General features: G+C 48.1%; 1 protein-coding gene across 1 annotated transcript in view; it reads left to right on the forward strand.

The window, feature by feature from the left end:
• Positions 1-1,567: 1,567 nt before the first annotated feature.
• The window catches only part of LOC144102062 (uncharacterized), a 48,071-nt gene continuing 34,962 nt past the window's right edge, over positions 1,568-14,676 (forward strand). Inside the window, exon 1 of the mRNA XM_077635336.1 lies at positions 1,568-2,268. Within this exon, the coding sequence (XP_077491462.1) occupies positions 2,157-2,268 (112 nt within the window). The 5' untranslated portion in view covers positions 1,568-2,156. The remainder of the gene's footprint in view (positions 2,269-14,676) is intronic.

The following is a 14,676-nucleotide window of genomic DNA, read 5'->3' on the forward strand; positions in this document are numbered from 1 at the left end:
ACTGCCCCTTCAAGAACGGCCCATAAATCCCCTCCGATGCATCTGGGACGTATCAAGTTGCGCATGGAACAATCAGATTTCCCTCAAATGTGAGGGGCCCTCGTTATATCCCATCGATGCCAGCGTAAGCGCTTCCTGAGTGCAGGCATTTGCCAGTTCCAATACAGAGTCAAGCAGGCCCTAACAGGCATGCACTGTCCTTCTCACTCTTCGAGTTCGGAGCCGGACACCCAATTTCGTGACAGAAAAATTGCAGGTTCGCGCGAGGGGACAACAGCCTTCCTTCACAGCCTATGTTTTTCGAAGAATTTGAACGTTTCAAGACATAATAGAGGCTCTTAGCTGAACATACGGCTTGTCACAGTCTGCCCCAGATAAGAACAACGACTGCACCAAAAGGCCGAAAGTTGGGTGGTATACCAACCCCCAGAAAACAGCCGACAGCTGTGCATTATGCCCCTTTGTAGAATAAGTTGGTAACAGGTCCAGTGTCGGGCTGTCCAGGAGAGGGGTTCGCAGTTGTCCACGCAGCCATTCTCAAGTAAAAGAAGAAACAGAGAACGGAACAGGAAAACGCTAGAAAGAAAAGTACAAAGAGAGTGCAACGGTGGTAAAACGCCGTCGTGAAGGCATTTTTTCTTCTTCTCTTCACAGCGGTCATGCCCACTTTCGGCAAAACACGGTGGAAGCCAAAGAATGTACACGAGGAATGCGCGACCGTGTCAGCGACTTCGAGAGACATCAGGAAGCGACAGCAGGTTTCAGGGTACCGCGCTAACTTCCACGAGCCTGGAGCGCGGAAGAGGTTTGTTGCCGTTGCTTCGCGCTCTTAATTGCGCCTCAGCGGCGATGACACGGCCTTGCTGAAGCGGAGCAACGGGCCTCCGGGTTCTTTTTCTTTCTTATCACCCGGATTCGGTATTGCACGCTCCCGCGGCAGCTCCAAAAACGGCGGCGATAAAAAATAAATCCGGGCAGCGCTTCGAGGCGAAGTGGGACAATTAGTAGTGCGTAAAGATCTGAGACAACGGCTCCCAAAGCCGGGCGCCGTTGACGGAAAAAAGAACGTTGTATTACATTCGCGGAACAGGCGGGCACGTCCGTCTATAGCCGTCGCCGGGACCAAGGGAGACGGAGCGATCAGTCTAAATACATAAGGACTTTGACGCTCGTTCTGGCTGGAACAGAAGCGCTCAGCTTGTGGAGACGGGCGATCTGTAAAGGTCACCGAAGCGGTCAAATGGGGCCCGGGAGTTGCTTGGGAGAGGCCCGGTTTACCCTCTGATTTCTTTCACCCCGTTGCTCGTTGCGGGGCCTCTATATAGCCGAAAAACTCGACTCTGTAGCACCACCTCCGGCGAATCTTTTAGCAGAGAGAGGGGGGGGGAGAGAGAGAAAGCGGTTCCTCCTCCGTTCCAAGGCAGTGGGTGAAAGTAACGCCGCCGCCGTTACGGAGCCGAAACGATGTGACCTACATATGGCGGCGGCAGGTCTTCCGGACACTGGTCGCCCTCCTCGCCACACCGCGGCGGCTGCTTCCTTGCCGACTTGTCTCTTTTTTCCCGAAGTAGACTCGCTCGCCGTCACACGGCGTGCGATCTTGGAAGAGAGAGAAAGTCAGAGTCGTGCCGTTTCGCCGCGGGTCAGCCCCTCCCCCCTTTCAACCTCCGCTCCTGGAAAGCTGGGTGCAAAGCTCGCTACGAAACTGTCGCGTTGCCTGCCGTCTGCGTCGCTGCGAGTGAGCAGGCGTCGTCCTTCGCCTTGCCAGCGTCGGTCGGTGTCGTCTGCTCGCCAGTCGCCGACCCGTCGCCGCCGTCTGCGCCCTCGTGGAAAAACCGAAACCGGAAGAAGGAGGTAGCCGGCCACTTCCTTGCCGCACACGGCTCCGTCGGCCAGCGTCGTCGCCGACAGCTAACAGACGTCTTACTTCCACGTGAAGCGCAGCCAGCGAGGAAGGATTGATGGTGGACTGACAGCGAGACAGAAGACGGTGCGTAGTTTGACGGCGTCGCGTCGTCTGCGTCGATCGAGCCACGTGATCCATATTACGCGCGCGCAGTTTTTCGGGCAGGAAAGGACGTGTGCCGGTGGTTCGACGGAAAAAAGCGACGGTTACCCAGTGATGCGGAGGTAGCCCGAACGGCCTGCACTCGGAAATGATTTCCAAAGAAATCTGCGTAGCCGTCATGGCGCTGTGCGCCGTGAAGTTGGTGACGTCCGGTGAGGAAGTCGTCCTGCCATCGTCCTCATCCGCCCTGAACATAACTGGTAAGCGATTGAAACTGCCCTTTTGTTAGAATATGCGTGCCCTTCAAGTCGTTTGGAAGCTTGGAAAATCAGCGCAGCGTAGACAGCATGCCAGCCTTAGTTCATGTAGACCATCCCATGCAAGACAATGTGTAATAACCGTGGTACAGTCCAATCACGGATATTGTCTACACTGTCCAGAGTCAAATATTGTTGCCCGTAAACGAGTGTAGCGTTTATCCACTTAGCGTAGTGGAGCCCTTGAATAATATTTCCTCTCTTCTAAGATTGAATAAGGAGCCATAAAACTGCTGTAAATTTCAATGACAGTTGTTATGAAGAAGATAAATTGATAGGGGGTCAGTTTCATGATTTGCTTCACTCTTTTCCCGCTGTTAAAAACGCCTTTGGCAGACTCCGAGGTGCGTTTTATACGAAAATAACTGATGAACGTAATTCAAAGCGCTGATGGAACTGACCTACTCGCGACAGCTGTTTTAGCATCTTAGCGTTGATATAGCGACAAGAACTGGCACAGTTCCAGACTGCCTTGCCGACCTCCATTCCAGCGTTAGTGCGCTCACAGTATACAAACCACGCTTCCGATAACAACTCCTCGATTCGAAGGTGGCGCGCCTTCGGCGGGATCACATGACTCTGGCAAACGGCATACGTGCCGCAGCGCTATCGCCGCCAGCGAGCACCTGTGACCGCAATATTGAGCTGCTTTCACCGTTTCGAGTGTTTCCTTAAAATGACCGAAATAGTAGCAAGCGTTTGCGATATCGGGGAGCATGTCTTTGGGAGCACGAGAAATCCTTTTCAGCTCCGACCGCGAAGTCACGTAAAACACAACATAAAGGAGTGCTAGGATTATTTAAAATTCTTAACATATTACGGGGCTCAGGACCAAATGAAACAGAAAAAAGCAATTGATATGTATTTTGTTTATTCTTTAAAGGGAATATTAGCAGGCCCACTGAACCAATGTATAGAAATCCTCTTGCTTGCAAAGAAGTGATGCATGGCATTTCTTCCCGCATATTGAGAGGGGAGGAGGTGAGAGTGGGTGCATTCGACCCCTTTATAATTTCTTTCTGCTTCCCCCTCACCTCTTTCTTCTCTCGACCCAACGAGTGTTAAAACCACCAGCTCCGTGTTCCTCTTTCAAACCTCTGTGTTCCCCTTTCAAACAGGCTCGTTAACCATGCCTTCGCTCCTGAGGCTAAACCCATAGCGTCACTGCTGTCCACTGTCAGCCGGGACAATTTATTTTTCGCTCTGTTTACTCGTTCCACCATCTTTTATGTCAACTATTACTAATTAAACCAGGCGTATAGTCATTAACATCTTTACTAGGTATTCGCGCTTAACACTTGTCACTCGTGAGCGCCGTAAACAATGACTGTCGTAAGACTGCGTTCTTTCCTTGCGAGTGCACCCAAATCCACCTTCTTCACACAGCCGCTGTGCACATGCGCGCCTTTTCTCGTCCTGCTTCACTGGTTGAAAACAAAGCCGCCAGCCCCTACTGCGCACGCGCAGTTCATGTTAGTGACGGGTGCAGGCGACAGGTGGCGGCAGCTGTCAAGCACACCGCTTCGCACGAGCAGCTCGCTCCACGTGGAACCGGATCGCGTCTGCGTCTCCCACGTGCGTCTGTTTTCAACCGGTAGCAGACGAATTTTCGCCATTCCCCAGAGGGCTCCACGTCTTGTGAAAAGGGCGGATTGAAAACCCATTGCGGCGGCCGCATTTCGATGGAGGCGAAATGCAGAAACCATGCCGTGTGCTATGCGATGTTTGTGCTCGGCAGGGACTCCGGAACAATTTTTTTGCGGGGGAAGGGGGCGCAATACTGAATTTGTCTTGCTCTTACTGTATTTTATTAAGTTTTAAAGCAAAAGCTTTACTTGCCTCGTCGAGCCAAGGTGATCGGGGCGGTACATTTGACCTTCAAGTGGAGGAGCAGAGGCGTGTCAGCCACGTGACGTACCACGTGACTCGCCGCCGCCGCCTCGCCAGCTGTGTCCACGTGACTAAACGTGTGACTCACCCTTCGCTTGAAAGGGAGATGGCGGCGCTCTCGCGTGCATACGCACTGCCGCCTCGCAGTTTCTCGCTCTGGATGAAGCGAGTCGGCCGGTACAGTCTACGCCGTCGGGACGCTCTCGTAGACGACGGGCTGAGTCTGATCATCCGGCGAGCGTTGCCAGTCATGCTAAGTATTTATCTGAAGGCTGGGAAGTTAAACATGCCAAGCTAGCGGCGTGCAGAGACCGACGAAGAACGGGAGCGTCGACTGGCTCAGCGGTTGTTGAAGGATGCCGGAAAGTGACAGCGAAGAGCTTTCTTTGGAGGCAACCGCTGCTGCTGCTGCTGCCTCCGCCACTACTTCGGCAGAGGACGAAGGTCGAGTCTAACCTGGCTTGGCAACACAGCATAACCACGCATAACGGAGGTCTCGCTTGCATAACCGGGCTTAGCCGAACTAAGCCGCAGCCACTTTTTAAGCGTACAAAGAATTTTTTCTCGCCCGGTTTTGCGGCATAATGAAAATTCAATACAAGCGCTCGTTTTTGTGTGTGACATAACACGCCTTGTTTTCTGCTCATTATTTCATGAACAACATAGAAACGACAACATACAACAGCAATAAGCATAAAAATGACAGGTTGTACTAAAAACAAGTCTGCCAAATCGTCCGCCTCGGTGGCTCTGTGGTTATGCGTTCGGCTGCTGACCCGGAAGACGCGGGTTCGATCTCGGCCGCGGCGGTCGATTTTCGATGGAGGTGAAATTCTAGAGGCCCGTGTACTGTGCGATGTAAGTGCACCTTTAAAGAACCCTAGGCGGTCGAAATTGCCGGAGCCCTTCACTATGGCGTCCCTCCTAGCCTGAGTCGTTTGAGAAGTTAAACTCCCATAAACCACGAACCAGTTTACCAGATCAGATTTTTTTCTCTCATTTATTGTAGTTACTTTGCCGCGTATACATTACCGCAGCACTTCTTCACCCGTGAAAGGCCTTCTTGCATTGTACACTGCACACACAACCATCCAACATCACAGAGACCATTTTAAATGCGCAAGAACCCTGGAGGACGCCGTTAGCGTGTATAGCGCTGGTTGCAGTGATGTCGATAAGATGTCTGGTCAGTTCCCGTGCTTTGGCCTCTCGCTTCTAGCCAAAACGTACACCCCCCGTCAAAAGTATGCGGCCCAAAGTGTTTGCGCGCGAGGCCTGCTGCAAGCCTCGTTATGCATCCTCAGCGACCTAACCACTGGTAAAAGGAATGGCTTAGTAGTAGTAGTACAATAGTAGCGGTAGCATGTAATATATAGTGGCAGCAGTAGCAATAGTAGTAGTCTAGGCAGTAAGCAGTAGCAGTAATGAAATATTTTCATTGTTTTTCTTACAACTTTAAAATAAACACAAAACAAGATGTTGATGATGGAGAATTTTTATGGCGCAAGGGCATCTGCGTCCAAAGAGCGCCATGGCTCAAGGCATGTTTTGTTTGCTCAAGGTTGGGTCAAAGACCCATTTTCCAAGCATCTCACCCTGATTAAGCCGAGCACCAGGGCAGGGGAAGTCTGTACCTCTTGATTCACCGGTGGGTACCCGGCGGCACTGGGGATCGAACCCCGCACCTCCCACGCGCGAGGCGGATGTTCAACCACTATATAGGCCACCGCTGCGGTTACAAAACACGGTGGTGCCAAAAAGGGCCGAATTCGTGCTCGCGCCTGTAAGTGTGCGTTTTCTCGCACCCCAGTGCCATTGAAGCTTGCTGGTATTTCTTTTTACTGACCCTGCGTGTTTCGCAAAGCCTTTCACCGGAGCTCACGTGATCCGCGACGCCTCATGCGACTCGGCGTCTAATCGCAGCTTCTGCAGAGGCCGCGCGGAGGTAACAGGACCGTGACAGAATATTCGAGCACGCGATGTAGCGTTCGTGTTCGCGCCCGTAACGCAAACCGGCCAGTGCTGCTCAGAAAAGCGGAACAAAACTACGGCAGGTCATCCTTTCAGCGTCGGTGAACACGCGTGAGCCGTTGCTGCTCGGAGTTGCCCAGTTCACTACAGGGCTCTTCGATTTTGACTGCCCTATTAGGCCTTGACTGCACTCTATGCACTAGTTCCGGAAACTTCCGCGGTGCGGCGCCATGAGCGTGCTGCACACCCACGCTTCCGTTTAAGCATTGTAAGTGCAGCTTGGATGCCACACCCCAGAAAAAGCCGTTTCCATACCCAGCAATTCCGGACAAAAAAATTATTTTTGATCACGAAACCGTTAAAGAGCGCAATTTTTTTCATATAATGTAATATTTCACTACAACAATCAATATATACGAAGATCACATGACGGCAGTCTTGAAATTTTTTTTCTATTAACGTTTTTGCTATCGTCCAAAGCGTTCCCCATTGGTTTTCTATGGCAGTCTTAACTGTTCGATGCGACCGATGGAAACATTTTAAAAGAAATATTTTTCTACATATCATTATAATGGACCATTACGTTCAATATTTCCATAACAGTATCTTACAACTTTCTATAGTTTTCAAAAATTTTGCCCGATAATGCTGGGCATGTCTGTACCAGAATGGCTTTCTTGGCTATAGCGCTGTGCAACTCAAGTCTGTAGTGACCGCCAGGGCTTGCCCTCGACTACCCTCCGCAAACTTCCATTTCTCTGTACAACAATGGCTTTCTTGACTATATATTAAAAAAAAATCCGGATGCAGCTTAAGTCTTCAATGACCGCCACGCAAAATTCCTCCGTCACAAAATGTAGTTCGCTGTTAAAGCTCTTCTTGTTACCTAAGTAAACAAAAAAATCACAGGGGCGCTTTACTATCATAACGCCAGTGCGTAGGATTAGATCTAACAAAACTTTCAGCCTTCTTGATAAACTCGAGCATTTTCTTGTGGCCTAAGAAGCTGGTATAAAAGCTAGGCAACCTGCCGAGTGCACTCGTTGTAACCAAGTCCCTTTACTCGAGACGGCTAGCGTTTCCGCGATATGTCACCTCGAAACACATTTGCCGCTTTGTCCAAGGTCGTGCATATATGTCGACACATCTCCTTCGTATAAATTTACTCATGACAAGAGCGGCTCTGCTGCTGCAAAATCTGGCACACGAAACGAATATTAAATCTCGGTTTTTTCCGACAAGCTTTTAGCGCGCTCGACGGTGCCGGTGCATGCTTGCGAGTGGCTTAAAGCACCGGAACACGCGAGAACAAAATGTATACATGCTAGAAGACTATGTTATAACATTCCTGGTTCACTCGACACTCTTAACCAAAACCTCTTGTAGAGACCCACTGCCTTGTCCCACTCTCTGAGGCCAAAAAAAAAAAAAAAGACAGCACTCTCTATTCGTGGAACGTTAGTTTCTACACAGGTTCGTTCCATAAAGATTGGCGTACACGTCACTCCACTTAGATAAAAAAATGCAGGTGGTGTACTCGGGACTAATCTTAGTTCTGTTCGGATTGCATCCAGAACCGAAACAAACCAAGGGTTTTGTCGGAGACCATCTTCTGTCCAGCTGTAGTTCACGAAAAGCTGGTCTGCAGGACAGCTGTTAGGCAAAGGTCTAGCAACCCAGACACCACACATAAGCGAGACGAAAGCGCAATGTCCCGGTGTTGAAAGCGCGCGTGCGTGCGTTGAAGTGCGATACCAATGCAAGTCTGCTGTCCGACCGCACCGTATAGTTGTCCTGAACTATCCAGCAGCGGTGTGGGGTGAAGATGAGTAAGCAGAAATTTCATGGATACGGAAAGGAATCTAGTTTGGTTTATGGGGTTTAGAGTCCCAAAGCGACTCAGGCTATGAGAGACGCCATAGTGAAGCGCTCCGGGAATTTCGACCACCTGGAGTTCTTTAACGTGCACTGACATCGCACAGTACACGGGCCTCTAGAATTTCGCCTCCATCGAAATTCGACCGCCGCGGCCGGGATCGAACCCGCGTCTTACAGGTCAGCAGCCGAGCGCCATAACCACTCAGCCACCGCGGCGGCGGAAAGGAATCTAGTGTAAGGACTACTGCCCACGTGGTGACGTCAACCCGGAAAAGCCCTTTTAGAGGAACTGGTTTTAAGCGCAGAAGTACAGCACAAATCGCGCTTAAAACCAATTACAGTAATACGCCAACTAGCCCTTTCAGAGGTAGGGCTCAGCCATCCGTGGCAGGTGGGTACAGGCCACATATGTGATCGAGTCCGTGTTGCCGACGCCAAACTCCCGGCGACTGCACGAAGGCTCGAATGAGAGGCAAAACTTTCCTCGTATTTCTGCAGTCATTTGCCCTTATTTTCGGTTACAAGAGAGGTGAACCATTCTTGATCATTCCTATGCCTTTTACCTTTCGCATAACTCAGTTTCTCAAAAGTTCGCCGGTCTTGCTAATCATACTGCGTCTTTCACAAACGTCTCATTTCTTAGTTATACTGAACTCTTCGCACCGTCGAACTTAACCTCTTTTAGTGCGAAAGTACTCAACTTCACCTAACCAACCAAGAATCACGTGGCTTGCATCGCCTTGAGGGTGCAGAAATAAAATAAATATTGCCGCGACTGGGTTTCAAACCCATATCCCAGCACTAACCGATCAGCTTCGCTGGCCAATGCACGAGGCCACTATAACGTCGTTGTCTTCATCAACTTCCACTGCGGCGCGAACAGATCGGATCAGCCTGTGCTCGATCAGAGCTTAATTGGACTCTAATGTCGTCGCAAGATGCACCGATGACCCAGCAAAGCAAAACCATCAGCCAACAAGGCTAAACACATGCTTTTGCACGTCTACTAGCTCGGTTTAACTACGTTAAAACCTTACCATATTTTTTTCTTTCTGCACGAGTGGTGAGCGGCGTCTTTTGAGGCTCGGAGTGAATTCACTTCGTGCCCACGTGCAAACATAAATCGGACCCGCATTCGGCGTGAAGGGTCTTCATCGCCCTGATCTCGATGTAGCCGTTAACGAGTCATTTTACTTCACATGATGCATGCCCGTCTTGCGCATTTGGCGAGCTGTATGGGAGAATGTTGTTCGCGTCTTGCTGATCCGGCCCGGCTGAAACGGCTGCAGCGGCGTGCCGAGTTGGAAGCTCCGTTGTGCCTTCCCTTATGAAAATGGTCTATAGGCTGTCTATAGACTTTTTATAGACTCTATAGCCGCTTTTTAGATTTTGCTTTCTCTATAGACAGTCTATAGATAATCTATAGACTAATGTCTATAACCGCACCAAATTTCCTTCTGTCTATAGATGGTCAATAGACTATCTATAGACTGAAGTCTATAACCGCGTCAATTTCCTTTTGTCTATAGATGGTCCATAGGCCATCTACAGGCTAAAGTCTATAACCGCCTTAATTTCCTTCTGTCTATAGATGGGCCATAGACTATCTGTAGACTAAAGTCTATAACCGCCTTAATTAGGACTCACCTTTATGCGCAGCATATATTTCAGACTCTAACACAAGAGGCTTTCACACAAGAGGGAAGCAACGAGGAAGTGGAGAGAGAAATGAACAATGTGTGCAACGCACAGCAGTCAGTAGAGGAACCTGTGCGCCGGCGGTGCTTTTGAGAGGTGACGTCTCGTACCGATGAAGGTGATGACGGAATACTCATCGATAAACAAGAGGAATGTACAAACGTCCCGGCAGCAGCCCCTGTGATCAGTGGTCCCAGTAGCCACGGCTACCTTACTGAGCACCATCTCAACGAGTCTAAAATTATTACTACCGCGAAATATATATATATATATATATATATATATATATATATATATATATATATATATATATATATATATATATATATATATATATATATATATATATATATCAAAAATTGAAGAAACATAACAGGATTTAATTCACGACGTTTCGGCTGGAGGACCAGCCTTTTTCGAGCCTTTCTCGAAAAAGGGTGGTCCTACAACCGAAACGTCGTGAATTAAATCCTGTTATGTTTCTTCAATTTTTGATATATATATATATATATATATATATATATATATATATATATATATATATATATATATATATATATATATATTACTACCGCGAAATTATTACTACCGCGAAATATATATATATATATATATATATATATATATATATATATATATATATATATATATATATATCAAAAATTGAAGAAACATAACAGGATTTAATTCACGACGTTTCGGCTGGAGGACCAGCCTTTTTCGAGCCTTTCTCGAAAAAGGGTGGTCCTACAACCGAAACGTCGTGAATTAAATCCTGTTATGTTTCTTCAATTTTTGATATATATATATATATATATATATATATATATATACTTCATGCATCGGATCTGTGGAGTAATATCGACTTCCCTGAGTTGGTTTTAGTCTCTACGACGATCTCAGCAGGGCAAGTGTTCTTAAACTTTTTTTTTTTTCGGTTAGCATCCAGAGAAACACCGCCGCCGCGGCTGGGTATTGAACCCACGACTCGGTATTGAACTCACGAACCCACGATTGTTTTATCCGCAGCTATTGTGCCACTGCTGTGGGCAGTGAAGTTTACGAAGCCCTATCCACAAATAAAATTCGCACACGCAGACGACGACGAGTGCCTGCACACACGCATTGCTGCACGTCTTCACGTCAGGACACAGATCGGGCTCTTCCACTCGAAGCGAGCACAGCTGCCTCAAAACCGTGAAGAAAATAAGAACCGCTCTTTCCCCTGACTACATTCGAAAGGGAGGGTTTCCTGCGCACTTCCTGGTTTCGGTGACGTAATCGCGACAGTGCGCTTGGACTGCTACCTGCCCGACTTGCGTGCTTTCGTTAGGAAGGGAAAGAAAGAAGAAAAAAGATGAAGAAAGAAGAAATGCCGGGTGCCCTGCCGCGCGACACGCTTTCTTCCGTTTCTGCCGCTTCCCCTCCCCTCTCCCCCAAACCCCTCCTGGTTTACACAGCCGGGCTTGGGCCAGATCGGAAGCGGATACTACGCTTCCGAACCGGATCGCGCGACCCACTATGCTGAGCGGCCCGCGTAATAAAAGAAGCTATAGCCGGGGCCAGGCACTGCAGCCGATCGAGATATAGCAGTGGACTGCAAGTAGTGGAAATAAAAGAGCAAGAAAGCCCACAAGAAGCACAAGTGGCCGCAGTCGGCCGCCACTTCCACATCTGGAATGACCCTGTTCGGCTGCCCTGGCTCTCTTCGTGGGGGGAATGGCGTTTCTTCCATCTGTTCAAGAATGGGCCGATGACGTGCCCCATCATTCTGCTGTTTCCATTCCAAGCAGTGGATATGTGAGGCGGTTTCTCCGGCTTATATAGCTACAGCATGAACCGTAGTGAATCTATACCAGCGCGAAAGGCTGCAGGGAAGTGAAAGGAGACAAAACAGCGCTTGTCTCCTTACACGTTCCCGTCTTTCGCGCTGGTAGCTATAGCTACGATACCACACTAACTTGCCCGGATGTCTACCCTATAACATGAGAGTCGCCGTCGTTGATTTTGTCGTAAACTTCGATGCTATGAGTAGGTAGGAGAGAACGCTTTCAAGAGCCCGCATTCTGAACTCTAAACAGAACACACTTTTAATAAAAGGGAGTGCACTGGGGGACGGCTTTCTCCCCTTTTCTACTCCCATTTAGGCGTATTCCAGTTTAGAGCGTGGAAGCGCGCCCATTTTCGCGTGGTACTTGTTCCGTGGCTCAGTGCTGCACAGAGACGAAATAATTTGAGGCATATGTTTCGTGCACCTCTGCCCAATTGAGCATTCTGATTAGATTCAAACAAGTCCTGCCATATTATCCAATTGGTTTGTCTGGTTCCAACCGGACGCTGCAGTAACACCTCCTGTCCCCCCCCCCCCCAAAAAAAAAAGAAAAAAAAACTGCCTGTGCCTGAGAAGAATTAGGTGCAAAGAAACGGGGAGGACAGGTGGGACTTGATCTCCGAACGAGGACGTCGGTTTTACGTGTCTATAGTAGATACAACTTAAAAAAAACAGCAGTTGTTAACACTGGCCATGGTCCGCGGCGTACTGCATTACTGCGCTAGACAGAAACAAAAGTTAACGAAATCAGCTTTTTAATGCTTAATTTTATGAAACAAACCAAGTATAAAAAATTCTAGAGCTTATAACTTTTTTCTCGTGATTAACTTCTTGTTGAGGTCACAAGAAAAGCTTAACAACGGAATACTTTTTTGCCGTGGAGGAATTCTGTGCGCCGGTCCTGAAAGCTTCACTGTAGACTTAAGTTGTATCTCACTATAGTTCTCATCCCAATTGGATAGTCCGAATTGGTTTCTAAGGTTCAAGTTAGTTTTACTCAGTATCTGGCTCCATCGAAGGGGGCTCTCTAGTGATTACAGCACAGGTGGAGAGGGAGAGAGAGAGAAAGCGGCTGGCCGCCTGGTTCACACATCGTTTTATACAAAGGAGAGAAATAACTTATCTTTAAAGGTCGTTGTGTACTCAGTTTGTCACAGACCTAAAACAAACAATCCCCACGCTCAGCCAGTGTGCTCGTTAATTGTTGTAAAGCCTTGGCCCCGAGCGGCCAGCTCTGGACTGGCTCGTGGTGTAAGGGCATCGGTTTTCCTTACTCTCCCACCTTTTGCGCAATGCTGCCAGCTTTGTGTTTTTCTCCGTAGCGGGTTTTAGAAAACGTGTTAATGGTTCTTACTATAAATAACAGGGAAATTTTCGGAACGATAGAGAAAAAATGATTCGACCACCAAGATTGGTAAAAAAATGGTTGCTTGCTTCGGATTCAGGCAGTTCCTACATTCTAGCACGGGGGTTTCAGATCCCTTGCCTATATTAGGAGAAGGGTCCGAGACCCACCGTGATCCCCCTGACTTTAAGCACTGGTTTTTCTACTCCAAACTGTGTCGTGTAGTTGACTCTATTGGTGGTGGTTTCAGTGCAATTGGTTCCCCAGACTCTAAATTAGTTACCAGTTCGTTTCGAGGACCTACCAACCAGCAAGCATTGGAAGGCCTTCATCTTTGCTTTTCACGAGTTTTGAAAACTTTTGGCCGAGCTAAGCGCCGCCTTCAGGCCCATTTCAAACCTAAACTCACGTGTCAGCCGGGTCGGTTTATATCGACGGTTCTTCGACCATGCCCAAGGCGACGGACACGAGTAATGAAGCGAGTCAAAGACGGTGCAGTATGCGGGCAGGAATGAGTGCAGTCTTACATGCGGTCACGTCACCTCTGCCCTACTGACAGCCCTCGCCGCTGTAAGCGCAACGCGCCGCGTTCGAAGGCACGCGTATATAGTTGCGACACGGATACGCGACAACCCCTAGCGGCAGTTCCACTGCTCACACTTCGTGGTGCACAGCGTCTGAAAATTTTGAGGTGGACACGGCCGTTAAGTCCGACCAGAAACGCCGGAACGGATCAACGCAATCAGAAGCGCTCAAAAAGGAGCCGGTGAGATGACGCGAAGCTCCTGCATGTGGTTCTGTTTAAGTTCCGGGTGGTATATATAGAGCACCGCCAGTAGCCGCGAGGGAAACGTTGAAGAGATCACGAAAAGAACTATGCTAAAATAGCACGCAGATAGGCAAAGCAAAATAGGTCCAGTCGAACCCCGTTATAACGAAAAGGCTTGTAACGAAATAATGGATATAATGAAGGAAGAGGAAAACACGAAAAGAAATATGCTAACATAGCAGGCAGATAGGCAAAGTAAAATAGGTCCAGTCGAACCCCGTTATAACGAAACGGCTTGTAACGAAATAATGGATATAATGAAGGAAGAGGAAAACACGAAAAGAAATATGCTAACATAGCAGGCAGATAGGCAAAGCAAAATAGGTCCAGTCGAACCCCGTTATAACGAAACGGCTTGTAACGAAATAATGGATATAATGAAGGAAGAGGAAAACACGAAAAGAAATATGCTAACATAGCAGGCAGATAGGCAAAGTAAAATAGGTCCAGTCGAACCCCGTTATAACGAAACGGCTTGTAACGAAATAATGGATATAATGAAGGAAGAGGAAAACACGAAAAGAAATATGCTAACATAGCAGGCAGATAGGCAAAGCAAAATAGGTCCAGTCGAACCCCGTTATAACGAAACGGCTTGTAACGAAATAATGGATATAATGAAGGAAGAGGAAAACACGAAAAGAAATATGCTAACATAGCAGGCAGATAGGTAAAGCAAAATTGGCAAGGTCGAACCTCGTTATAACGAAACGGCTTGTAACGAAATGATGGATATAATGAAGGAAGAGGAAAACACGAAAAGAAATATGCTAACATAGCAGGCAGATAGGCAAAGCAAAATTGGCAAGGTCGAACCTCGTTATAACGAAACGGCTTGTAACGAAATAATGGATATAATAAAGGAAGAGGAAAACACGAAAAAAACTATGCTAACATAGCAGGCAGATA

This window comes from Amblyomma americanum, chromosome 8 (genome assembly GCF_052857255.1).
Source record: "Amblyomma americanum isolate KBUSLIRL-KWMA chromosome 8, ASM5285725v1, whole genome shotgun sequence".
NCBI classification, from domain to species: Eukaryota; Metazoa; Arthropoda; class Arachnida; order Ixodida; family Ixodidae; genus Amblyomma; species Amblyomma americanum.